Source organism: Sinocyclocheilus grahami, unplaced genomic scaffold (assembly GCF_001515645.1).
Source record: "Sinocyclocheilus grahami isolate Dianchi unplaced genomic scaffold, SAMN03320097.WGS_v1.1 scaffold611.1, whole genome shotgun sequence".
Lineage (NCBI taxonomy): Eukaryota > Metazoa > Chordata > Actinopteri > Cypriniformes > Cyprinidae > Sinocyclocheilus > Sinocyclocheilus grahami.
Window position 1 is genome coordinate 35,966 of NW_015505790.1, and position 12,669 is coordinate 48,634.

General features: G+C 36.5%; 1 protein-coding gene and 1 long non-coding RNA gene across 2 annotated transcripts; both read left to right on the forward strand.

The window, feature by feature from the left end:
- Positions 1-3,947: 3,947 nt before the first annotated feature.
- Positions 3,948-9,799, forward strand: LOC107557601 (threonine--tRNA ligase, cytoplasmic-like). The gene is made up of 12 exons (XM_016241079.1): positions 3,948-4,142; positions 4,464-4,529; positions 4,892-5,082; positions 6,303-6,426; positions 6,619-6,740; positions 7,438-7,555; positions 7,676-7,740; positions 7,864-7,917; positions 8,118-8,222; positions 8,311-8,383; positions 8,479-8,593; positions 9,138-9,799. Exons 1-12 carry the CDS (start codon positions 4,086-4,088, stop codon positions 9,284-9,286), a joined length of 1,239 nt encoding a protein of 412 aa, XP_016096565.1. The 5' UTR covers positions 3,948-4,085; the 3' UTR covers positions 9,287-9,799.
- A 673-nt stretch (positions 9,800-10,472) lies between these two features.
- Positions 10,473-12,357, forward strand: LOC107557609 (uncharacterized). The gene is made up of 4 exons (XR_001605414.1): positions 10,473-10,692; positions 10,769-10,834; positions 11,422-11,479; positions 11,759-12,357. It is a non-coding gene; the product is annotated as an uncharacterized lncRNA (long non-coding RNA).
- The last annotated feature ends 312 nt before the right edge of the window (positions 12,358-12,669 follow it).

Below are 12,669 nucleotides of genomic sequence, written 5' to 3' on the forward strand. Positions count from 1 at the left end.
CTCAAGAAACAGCAGCATATTTTGATTTGACACAAATGACTTGAAAATGCCACTGTTATTAATACACAGCAGTCTAGAGAACACCCAGCAAACTAAACTAAAACAATGCTCTCTAGACTGTGCAGATGGTGCATTTATCACAGGCAGTTAATCCTAACCAGCGATGGCAACACCAAGCAAAATATGCATAAATGGCTCAGCTCGGAGAAGCGATCACATAGTACAGCAGTGCACACAAAACACTGCAGCGCCAGTCTCAAATGCAGGGATTCACTGGAATGGAGAAGCTCATTATTCAGCAAGGAATTTTCATGTCAGGAGCAGCAGGAGGGCCTGGGATTGCCAGGGGCTTTTCTCTCTTGCATTCATCCTTGCTTTAATACTCTATCTTAGCCCCCCTTATTCCCTCTGAGAAGGTGTGGAGTTCATTCTTGTTATTGCTCAGGAGAGTAATGAGAACTGCACTGCCTATGCATGTTTGGAGAATGCATAGTGATTTTGTTAAACATTATCGATGTTGACCCTCACTGGAAAGTCACTGTTAGAATTTTTAAATGAGTACATGAAATTTAATGTCACACTTTTCCGAACCTGACCAGATTTTCAGATTCTTTCTTTCATCTGGTTAATTGAGTTTATAGAATGATTCTCTGACTGTCACACTTATTGCACTTATTAACTTTTAGTCCTGTTGGGACAGATAAAGAAATTAATATTCATAGTGAGGCATTAAATACATTTAAAGACAAACACTATTCGATGATTAGACAAGCCATGAGCCAGTTATTTGCACTTTGCACTACATTGCAGCTTACAATAATGTACACAAATCACATTATAGCCAATTACAAGGACAGGTAGCTGGTAGGCCTGAAACACCAAGGCAAAGCCTGCTGTTATTGCAAATTCAATGAACTTCTAATCATGTCACTATTAAGCCAATATACAGCCAGAATGCTAAATACCACTGTGGAAAGAGAACCAACCTGTATTGGGAATATTCAGTGAGTTTGTTCAATAAAGTCAAGAGAATGTGTCATTGTCTGTGTTTGATTAAGCCATGTTTAATTACTGTATAATTTACTACTCTTATAGTAAATTAATCCAAACATAAATGTTATATATAAACCTTGCAGTGTCAATGCCATTTCATGCAAAAGCAATATTTTGCTCCTCAAAAGAGACTTAAAAAAAAGAATATATATATATATATATATATATATATATATATATATATATTTACACTATAAGGGCCATAAGCTCTCTCTTTCGTTACCCTCACTGGTCTCACTCCTTATATTTGCCAAAAATCACTAAATTACCAATATTTCAAATGTTTTCATGAACATTGCATTGACATTTTGCTAAAGACCACATCTAGTTACACTAAGTGTAAAGAAAGGTAGCTGTCATTTACACTGAGTGTACTGTAAATTGTAGCAGATGCGATACACACAAAGTATAAACAGAAGTAATATGCTATTTGTACTAAAGGTAAATATCTGAGCAATACTGGGTGGAGTTAGTGAAAGCAGCCTTTGCCAACAAAGTTAGATATTTGCATTCAGAGTAAACAGACACAATGAACACAATGAACAGCGTCTCTGTGTGTGTGTGTGTGCACAATTTTAAGTTACCTTGGGGTCAAATGTAAGACAACACAACCATACAAACTCCCTGCACGACCGTAAAAGAATGGATTACCATTAAAGAGTCAGACCGTAAGAATCAATTAAAAAAAACTACAATTCAAGCAGTTGCACAATTACCATAAGGACATCACATCACAAGAAATAATCCTCTGCACACAATTTATTGTTGTCTTTTTTTATTCCTTACATCTCAGAAGCGTTTTCTCTAAGGCCAGTGGATGGTTTGAAGCCTGTGTGACTCCCCTAGAATAAATTAATGACATGCACAGGATGAATTTGCATAAGCCATTGGCCTATCCTTTGAGAGAAGCGGTTTGGTTTTAAAACGTAGACACAGACCCTTTGTCACTATACGAAATTCATTGGAGTCACCTGTTTCACTCGGCCTGCTTGTGAATGGCAAATGGGTGGAAACAAACAAGAGGAGAATAATCCAGACAATATTCATGCTTCCTTAAGAAAGTGTTTCTTTCTAATGTAGGTCAGACATGTCCTTGATCTTTTTAAATGTTATTTTTAAAATGTATTATATGATTTTAACCTGTCATTTTTAACCTGTTTAACCTGTTTAACCAAAACTATCACCTCTATATTTCCGTCTATGTGTCATTACAGTAGTAACCAGAATATTGCTGTTTGTGTTTATTCAATATAGTCTCAATATTTAAGACACTGATAACATTTGGTAAAATCAACATTTCCAGCAAATGTAAGGAGCAATTTAAAGGAAAATAATTATTTGCAACCCTTTCATGATCATCTAAGAAACAGGAAGCATAGGCTCACTTCTTTTAAGTGAACTGAGAACTCTACAGTGTTATGGCCTCAAAATGCACTTTCTGGACCATGAAATTACAAGATCTCTAATAGAGACCCTCAGGTCAGTCTGACACTAGACTCATCTTCTTAAACAAGTGTAAGGTTATGAAACCTGACCTGACTTTCACCTCACTTCTTTGCAGTCACACATGCAGTTAAATGGGCTTACTTGATGCTATGCATCTAAAGTAAACCTAAAAAAAACCTGCAAAATGGGCTTTCAGTACGATCAGTCTTCTGTGCTGTCTTTCTCTGTTTTATGTTATCTTGGTTCATGCTTCAAAAATGCATGAGAGTAGGTGGACGTGACGTTTTTAAAAATTAAGGAGCATAAAATTTTAAGCACCAAAAAAAAAGAGATACAGCTGTGCATTCAAGCAGGCAAATGGATGACACGGTTCCACGATTTCCAACCATTGCACTGAGGGTGCAACCACAATTTTGTTTGAGTCCATGGGGCTTATTTACACTGGCATTCAAAGTCCAAAACACCCTTGAGTTTATAGGCTTTGTTTGGGCACGCTGAACAATTAGCTTTTCTAAATGAATATGTAAATTCTCCTCAATAGAGTATGACTCAAATTTACATGCCCTGCTATTACACAGAGATAACATTGGCACTAGAGCTCTGACCAGCGTGTGAATAAAAAAAATAATATAGGGACTTTTAAAGCACTGTGTTGATGACTTGATACCCTAAAAATATGATCAGAAACTTCAAAAGAAGAAAAAAGGGAAGAAAAAAGAAAAATGCTACAGCAAACTTAACTTTGCACCCACTTCAGTGAAAAGGAGATAAATAAAAAAAGTGAATAAACAATTTAAATATTCCAGTAAATCCTGATCCTAAACAAAACCCTTTGTTTTACTAATGACCCTTTTTCAGTTCCACAAACACCTCTACTTCCATTTGATAAAATATATGCTTTCCAGTCCACAAGGGCTTTCAGTTCAAGAGCCTTGCTTATGAATAATACGCTAAGTTAGAAGTTAGAAGCAGTTAGAGGTAAATAATGTGTCGTACCCAGCTTGTTCGCTAGAAATACTCGATGTAAACAAATGCTTTTTGTATAAGTACTCTCTAAGGTGCTGTTTCTATACCTCTGTGTCATATTATGTTATTATTAATAGTTGCGCTTCTCATTTCGGCCCACTAGGTGCCACTAGAATTCATTGCTTTTATACAGCTTCTCGAGTTGAACCCCTTTATTTACGTTTGAGGGGAAAGCCCACAGACATAAGTAAAACGTTTTTGCTGAAGAAAGTTGTTAACTTGACTAAAATTGCACATTATATTATAATTAGCAATAACATTACAGACGTATATACAGTAAAAACCTGCCTTACACTTTATAGTATGTCGTTCGCTTTGCATCATCTTACTGCGCCAAAAATGAAATATTCTGCCTGATGATTGGTTTATACTTACGTCAATCACAGTGAATCACCAATCACGGATAACGTTCCAAATTCACCACATTGTTGCATCAGCATTTGCCTCCCCGCAATATCCGGGAAACGTGTGTGCCGGGGTCCTAAATAAAGACGGTACACATCTGTAAATTGTTGGATTGTGTTACTTGTTCGTGCTTGTGATTTTTTTTTTGTCTAATTATGGCGGGTGAGAGCGTTACCGAACAGATGAAGGGTCTGAAAATGGACGAGAAGAAGGTATCAGATGTGCATGCAGTTAGCTGACTAGCTAGTGAAGAAGTCCTCTGCGACAGTCATAGCATGTTGCTGTCAAAACCCTTAATGCCTTATTTTTTTTTTTTAATAGTTTTTGGGACCTTTGAAACACGTTGCTCTCGTTATTTGTCTCACAGCTGTGCAATATAGATATTTAATATGCTCTGTTTATTTATAGGTTTGCAGTCAGGTTGTTTCTGTATCACTTTACAGCGACAACTTTGAACTCTCTTCTTTGTTGACATGAGCAAATAATTGACAGTTGAAAGTAATAACCAATGAACGTCGCACCCTTTCTTTCAGAATAGCAAAGATGGAGGAAAGAAGAAAAACAAGAATGCTGGTGGAGATGCGGGTGGCAGGGCTGAGGTTTGTGCTGGTGTATATATATATATTTTTTTTTTTGCTGTGTTGTGTAGGATATTGCAACACTTGCGTATTCCACAATAGACTTTAAAGATTCTGTTTTTTTATATAAACTAATAAATCCATTGTTAAGAATGTGGATAGTATCGTGCACATTGTGTAACTGAAAATATTTGGCATATGTGCAATTGTGCATTGATTTCAATTATTTTCCTGAGGAGGATGAGCTTGCTTTGGTTCATAACTGTAAAGACAGTATATCTGCTGTTATTATTTATGATACATGCACTTTTGAAGGACCCTTGAAACAATGGATAGTGGTTACGTGATAAAAATAGAGTTTTGTCTCTTTTTTTTCTCTATAGTTGAATCCTCTACCACAGTACATCGATGAGCGTCTGTCCGTTTATAACCAGCTGAAGGCAGAACATGATGCCCTGCTGTCTGAGAAAGCAGCTAAAGACAGCAAGCCCATCAAGATCACACTGCCCGATGGAAAAGTAGTAGATGGGGAATCCTGGAAGACCACACCTTACCAGGTTGCCTGTGGCATCAGGTTAGTGACTATCTAAACTAAACAGGCAAGCTTTTTCAACTAAATGACATAGTTAGCAATGACACCTGTGAAAGATTGGTAAACTTTAATTTATTTTTAAATACTTATATAGTCAGTGTTAGGGTTGGGTGTCGTTTTTTTTTTTTTTCGATACCGGTGCCAAATCGGTACTTTTCAAACGGTTCCGGTGCCTGAACCGATACTTATTAAAAAATAAATAAAAAATACCCCCCAAAAATGATGGATTGGCCATTAGAATAGAAATAGAATAGAAAGTGCAAATGTTAGAGGGTCAAGTTTTTTAATAAAAAAAAAAACAAGCAGATAAAATTAGAAGTAGCATTAGAACAGAGAGTGCAAGAGTTAGAGGGTCAAATGTAGATGAAAGAGAAGTGTTTTCAGCCGTTTCTTGAAAATATTTAGGACTCAGCTGCTTGGATTGAGCTGGGCAGGTCATTCCCTTTACACAGAGTGCGTGTGATTTGCGAAAGTGAAAGTAAACCGCGCAAATGCTCATTCAAAAATGTTTAAATACACCGCATCCTGAGAGCGGCTCCCTGATGCGGCAAAATTATATACAATATTAGAATGTTTCAAGGAGTGGACACGAAAATCACGAGAGCGAAACACATGTTGCGGGAGCAGGCGGCTATAGTCAGAGATTCAGCGGGAGCGAGATTAAGAAAACAGCCGAATCCCAGACATTTTAGGCAATTAAGAAATCCTGGCCGGATGCATTTTTGTAGGTCCAAAAACAGAACATGTCCGGGGAAAAGAGGACATATGGGTCACCGTAATTTATAATCGATGTATTCTTTTTAAAGTAGTATATAGAACATATTTTCTGCCTCATTCTGTGACAAGAAGCCTCATCAGATCACAAAAGGAAGCATTTGACTGGTGTTGTGGAGTAAAAAGGTTAAAGTTTTCTCTTTTGTTGGACAACAGGTTTAGAAATGTGAATACAAGGGAGGTTTAGCTTTAGGCATTTTAATTTAAGCATGTTTAGCTTAGTTAACGGAAGTCTACCAAAAAAAATAGAAATACTATTGTGTGAATTGTTATATAGAAGTTTACCTTAAACTTAAACTTCTCCTTTTCATTGAAAGGCACCAACAAAAAGTGTTTTCTTAGTGAGTTGCTTGATTGTATTATGCTTCCAAATCAAGCAATAACTTGTAATCACAATGTATGACATTATAATGTGTTTTTCTTAACAGCCAAGGCCTTGCTGATAATACTGTAATCTCCAAAGTGAACAATGTGGTATGGGATCTAGACAGGCCCTTAGAGGAAGACTGCAGTCTAGTGTTTCTCAAATTCGACGATGAAGAGGCACAAGCAGTAAGTTTAGAGTTTTTTTCTCAAGTTTGCATTTGTGTTATTTATTTTAATGAAGGCTAGTCCACAATAGCAGTGACCCCACCACAAATAAAGTAGTGCACAGTGAAAATGTGTATCTTATGAATTATTTTATTGCATAGATGATTGAAAGAGTATATATTTACATATTATTTAAAAAACTTCTTTCTTAAGGTGTATTGGCACTCCAGTGCCCACATAATGGGAGAGGCCATGGAGCGAGTCTATGGAGGATGCCTTTGTTACGGGCCGCCCATTGAGAATGGCTTTTACTATGATATGTTTCTTGAAAATGAGTAAGTTAGACATATTCTCTGTTTATTATTATTTTTTAATTAGAATGATTTGGGATTTTTATCAACAGAACTGTAGTATTACAGGGCAAACTACAGGCTACAGATTATAATATGCTTTTCACGACTGTTGTCATCCATGCTAATGCAAGTCACTATTGTGTCTGTTTACCATCTATTGTTTAGAACTGTCAGTTAGAGCTTGAAAGTCACATTAATTTATCTGTGGTTAGAAATTATGCTAAGTAGCTGGACAAGAAATACAAAATTTTATATTTTTGTTCAGGAGTTTTCGATCCTTTTGAACAATTACATGACCGTTTTTTTGACCAGGATCAGTGCAGTGGCTTTAGATAAGCTGGAAGGAGCAGAATCAATGCTGTAGTTTACTTGTTGAAAGCCAATATTTTCAAATGTATTCATTTTGATAATATCATTGTCAAGCTCTGCCTTATTTGTTAGCGTGGCTCTGTCTGGTCCAGAGTAGGTATTTTTCTGAATATGCATTGCTTTGTCGTAGAAGATGACTGCTGGAAGACTAAAGTTTCTTTAATTGGTGACATATGTGAGATGTTTTGTAATTCTCTGCACTAGTTTTTATTTAAGAAGAGCTTATGTTTTTTTAATGAAACCTGTGCACCTTTGTATACTTTACTTTTACTTTCTCTATCCTCTCCCTTCCTCGCCTGCCGGTTCTCAGAGGTGTATCGAGTAATGATTTTCCCTGTTTGGAGAACTTGTGTAAGAAAATCATCAAAGAGAAGCAGTCCTTTGAGAGGCTGGAGGTAAAGAAGGAGACTCTGTTGGAGATGTTCAAGGTAGGGGCTTCCTTTCTAAGAGTGAGAAATATAAGCTCATGCTATGAATAAACTCTTAACACTTGAGCGCCTTGAAGTTCAGAGTCAGACCAGTGAAATCTGCTTCTCTCTTTCTTCTAGTACAACAAGTTCAAGTGCAGGATCCTAAATGAGAAGGTTACCACCCCAACAACTACAGTTTACAGGTATGATTTTGGTTGCAAAAACATATTTATAGGCGATTCTGAGTCGACTCATTCTTTTGAGAGACAATATCTTTATTTATCATGCACTTTTTTGAACAACTTTGCAGACTGTTTACATTGAAGGATAGCTACCTTACAAACCCCATATGACTTGCTCTTTAAACTTACATTTGTGAGGTATGTTTACTCAAGTAAACATTACATGTTTTCCTGCGTAAAATAATAAGAAAAAATGAAAACCTGAGAGAACATCCAGAACAATCTCTGTTCCCTGCACAACAGTGACATTTTGTGGTTATATTTGATTACTACACCCCTCCTGCATTTTTAACTGTGCAAGTTGCTGACTTTGTAACTCAAACTTTGTCTCTTTTCAGCCATGATGGCGATGACAAGAAGAGACCTGTGATCATCCACAGAGCGATTCTGGGTTCAGTGGAACGCATGATCGCCATCCTGACTGAAAACTATGGGGGAAAGTGGTACGGCTTAGGAAGGGGACTCTCACATGATAATGTTTAGTCACACACCATATGTGCACATACCAAATTCTCCTTTTGTTTCCCACAGGCCACTGTGGCTGTCCCCACGTCAGGTGATGGTGGTTCCTGTAGGACCCACTTGTGATGAGTACGCCCAGAGAGTACGTTCTGCTCGCTATTTCCCATGCACTAGTAGCTGTTAGCTCTGATTCCAGCACAAACATTGTTATCAAAAACAATCCCTTGTCAATCTCAGGTACAACAGGATTTCCACAGGGGAGGGTTGATGACGGATGTGGATCTGGACCCAGGCTGCACCCTGAACAAGAAGATCAGGAATGCTCAGTTGTCTCAGTACAATTTCATTTTAGGTGAGTGATCCAGAGTAATGTTTAAATTAGAAAAGTTTTGATAGATAATTTAAAAATCATGTTTTTTTTCCTGTTCGCTACTGTAAATTATTTTTTATTTTTGTGTATATATTGTAATTTAAATGTGCGAGGCTTCCAGTGTCAGCCGTTTCCAGTTATTTTACCTGTATAAAAACAGTCTGTAATGCTGCTTTATATTGCAAAGTGGTATTTGTTATAATATTATTAGAATTATCATCATAATAATAAGCACACTTATTTTTAAAGCAAATAGTTTTACAGTTTACTGCACTTTATTCTTCTAGTTATTTACCTATAGCAGCTAATGAATAGTCTTGCACATTTAAAGAAAATGGCATGCTTCTACGTTGCAAAATAAGGTGGATAATTGTCGATTTGTGGTAAAGTCGTAAACGGCACAAGCAAACCATGATTGCTTCTCAGTAGCTTAAATTCAAATAAAAAATGTAATTGACAAATGTCAGCTGCAGATATGTTAACAAATTCATTTTGATCCTAACTTTTACGGTTGATTCAATGACAGTGGTGGGTGAGAAGGAGAAGAGCAGTGACACAGTAAATGTTAGGACTCGTGACAACAAGGTGCATGGAGAAAGGAGTCTGACGGACTGCATGGAGCGACTCAAGGAGCTGAAGGCCTCAAGAACCTGTAACGCAGAAGAGGATTTCTGAACTCCCTAAACATCCTTCCAAGTCTTCCTTTATATGCCATATGCCCAGATGCTACTGGGCAGCAGTGTGCTGCTATTCTGCATTGGTGATCCATAACTTCTCAACTTGATCTGTGTGGTTCACGGGCTCAGGTTTTAAATCAGTGGCATTATTTTATAACTAATCATTCAATTGTCCAAAAATCTGAAGAGATGATTAATTGTTAATTCTTTGCTTTAAAATTTTTTTTATAAAAAAATATCCTGGGAATGTTTATTTGTCAGATATCCATTATACTTTGTTATAGGAAAGGGTCTTTTCTATCAATATATGTGAATGGGTAAAAAATGACAATAATATCTGGGAGCTTGTCTGATGTTGGGGATGAAATAAAATGCTACATCTATCCATTCCTTTTTTTGTCTCACTTTTGCTATAGACTGTTTCATCGGGCGCACGCGCCTGGCCCAAAGTTAACTTCCGGTCTGTGTTTGTTTATCAGTCTGGCTATGGCACTGGCTACAAACGCAGTTAAAGTTAAGGTGATGAGTAGACAAGTTGGGCTCAGGTGGTTGTGCTGTGGGATGTGTTTCCCATACATTTATTTATTTGTGGCACTCACCACAATATAAAAAAATTACAGATTTCCCAAAAGGCTTGGTTGAATAAACATGAGCACGCACTGCACATTTAAAAATCATAACCAGGCGCCGGTGTTTTTATTTCACTGAATTTCTGAAGGAAGACAATCTTTAGACAATTTTCGATGTCATTTTCATTTCATCTTGCATGTTAGATGCCTGATAAAGCAGCGTTTGTGAGCTCTGCGCTGCTTTTTGTACAGCCGTTACTGGGGAAACCTCTATTTCTCCTGCTTTAAAGCACCCCCTGCTGGCAGAGAATGAATTTGCATTTTCAGTAAGTCGGTCTGATTTACGCAGCAAACATATTTTGCTTATCAAAAATAATCTACTCTAAAGGGACTACTTAGCTGTTATTATTGATTCTATTTGGAAGTCTACTGGAAGTTACCAGTAACGTTTATGTTGTTGCCGTTGAAACTGTCTATAACGACTTCAAATGCAGTCGAAAGCTGTTATTTTTGGAATATTTATAATCAACATAAATAATGGTACAGAACACGTTGTTACAGTAGACCTCGTTGTTTACGTGTTTAAGCCCAATGTTACTTTCACTTTCACTTGCGTTATGCAGGTGATTTATAAGAAATCGTCTGCTTGCAGTTTGTACGTCTAACCGGGTAAACGAGCGAGTAGTAAACGACAAGCAGACTTAAATGTTTTAATATTTCTGGATATATTATAGCTTATTTTAACTTCTATATTGAAAGTATGTATGTTTTCCCATCGTGTACTTCTGCAGTCGGGCGTTTCGACCATAGACTGTAAAAGGTTTCAACAGCTGAGGTTGGTTTTGTCCGCAGGATGTTTATTCACAAATAGACTCTTTTTCTGTTCACTCATAAACAGTTCTGTTAAACAGGGATGCTCTTTAACTACCATTAATCTCGGCGCTGCTTTAACAAAAAAGAAGGAGTTCCCTTAAAAGGTAAGTCAAAATCATTTATGTGTGGGAAAGAGTACTTTAACTTACATTATTACTAGTATCGTCGATACTGTGCATAAGCTGACCCTGTATGAAGTCAGGATATGCATAAGTTAACTAAATTCTAATGCCGATCTTCTAAAAATTAAGAGTGGCTATAGGGCAAAAGAATCAATCTCAGTTTTTAATTTGAAATGTTCTTTTTTCCTGACAAACTACGGTATTGTAAAGAAAAACAAGATAGTAGACTGTTTAATTTCACTTTCGTTTACGCACAGCAAAATCTTGCTTGCTTGAAAAAACGTACTTGTGCTGTTTTTCTTTAAAATCATTGACATTTGATATGGTGTTTTTCTGTCTGATGCAGACAATAAGTAATTTTTAGCGTCTGAAAGCATTTTTGGGCCTCTGTATAGGCTATGATTTAGACGGAGGCTCAGACCCGACAGGCTTTTTAGACACACCGTCAAAACATAGGCTACATTAAAGTTTACCTTTCATGCAATGTCTAATGTCTAACTTCTTTCAAGAACTTCTTTCATTGATCATAGTTTGCTATTATTAATTGAGAACTTATTTACTGGTTTCAGTTCTGCGATGGAGTTTACAGATGAGGAGAAAATATGGCTGCAAAGAGTGTCTGCTGAAGTAAGAACACTGTTTTCCCTCTTTTTTTATGTTATTTTTTATATTTATTTATTTTTGTATGTTATTCCAGCAGGTGGGGGAAATCATTGTCTAATCAAGTCTAAAAGAAAAAACAAACCAAAAAACGCTGTTAAGTCTATGCCATGTGATGGCAGTATAGTACAGGGCTAAATTAATCATTTCCTCAGTTGTTCTACTTTATGATTTTAACCTTACTTTGAATACAATCATCTGCTGCATACATAAATGGAAAATAATAATAATATTTCACTTATTTAGATACCTGAAGGAAATGAACTCACTGCAAAAGAGAAGCAGTTACAGGAGAAAGCAAAGCCAGAGACTGAATTTCAGGCCCAGATCTTCCAAACTATGGCCTCCATACAATTTGGACTGAATGATCTAATAACCTCAACAATAGAGGTGAAAAACTCTGTCCAGCAGAGGAGCAGCGTCTCATCACAATGTGGATAAACATCAAATACCAAGATGATGTTGCGTTTACTTTTTCTTTTTGGTTATATAACTGAATATTCAAAATAAACTAACCTAAAAAAAAATCTTCTGTACATAACAGTGATATCAAGTGACTTTGGCACTTTGTAATTGGCCGCAAGAATACAAGTTAATCTTTTTCATGATCTCAGCAGGGTATTCTTACGTCATTAATGATTTATTAGTGGATGTCAGGTTTAGATCATAGTTACACCAGAGAATGTAGCATTGAGTTTTAGTGACCTCAGCTCATGAAATGTTTCCTCCGCTATGTACAACAGGACACTTCACTATGCTATGTAATGCTGACTTTGAGAAAATAATGCTATTGCTGTTTGCATGCTCTTTTATTGTTGTACGATCTATGAAATCATGAGAAAACAGTAAACCAATTTGTTGTTATTCTTTTTTTTTTTTTATGTTATTGGTGCTTTTTTAACAATAGACATTAATGCTTTTGAAATGTTTGCCATGCATAGTTCTCCAAAAACTCAGTATGCTTTGTTTTTTATCATGTTTGCAGGGATGATAACATCTCTACCTCAAATACAATAGCAAACCGTATACAATACATATTTTAGTTTGCACACATGTAAAATAAATCGGACCATGGGATTTTGGACAGTTGCAGAGTTCTAATTTTCAGATTTTTCGATATTGTTTATTTATATGATCTCTATCCATGACTCACACAA

Bases quoted from the DNA above. Each gene is read 5' to 3' on its own strand.
- LOC107557601 (XM_016241079.1), top strand. From the start codon at position 4,086: ATGGCGGGTGAGAGCGTTACCGAACAGATGAAGGGTCTGAAAATGGAC. The intron at 6,741-7,437 runs GTAAGTTAGACA...GCCGGTTCTCAG, and splicing joins GATATGTTTCTTGAAAATGA to AGGTGTATCGAGTAATGATT. The intron at 8,594-9,137 runs GTGAGTGATCCA...ATTCAATGACAG, and splicing joins TCAGTACAATTTCATTTTAG to TGGTGGGTGAGAAGGAGAAG.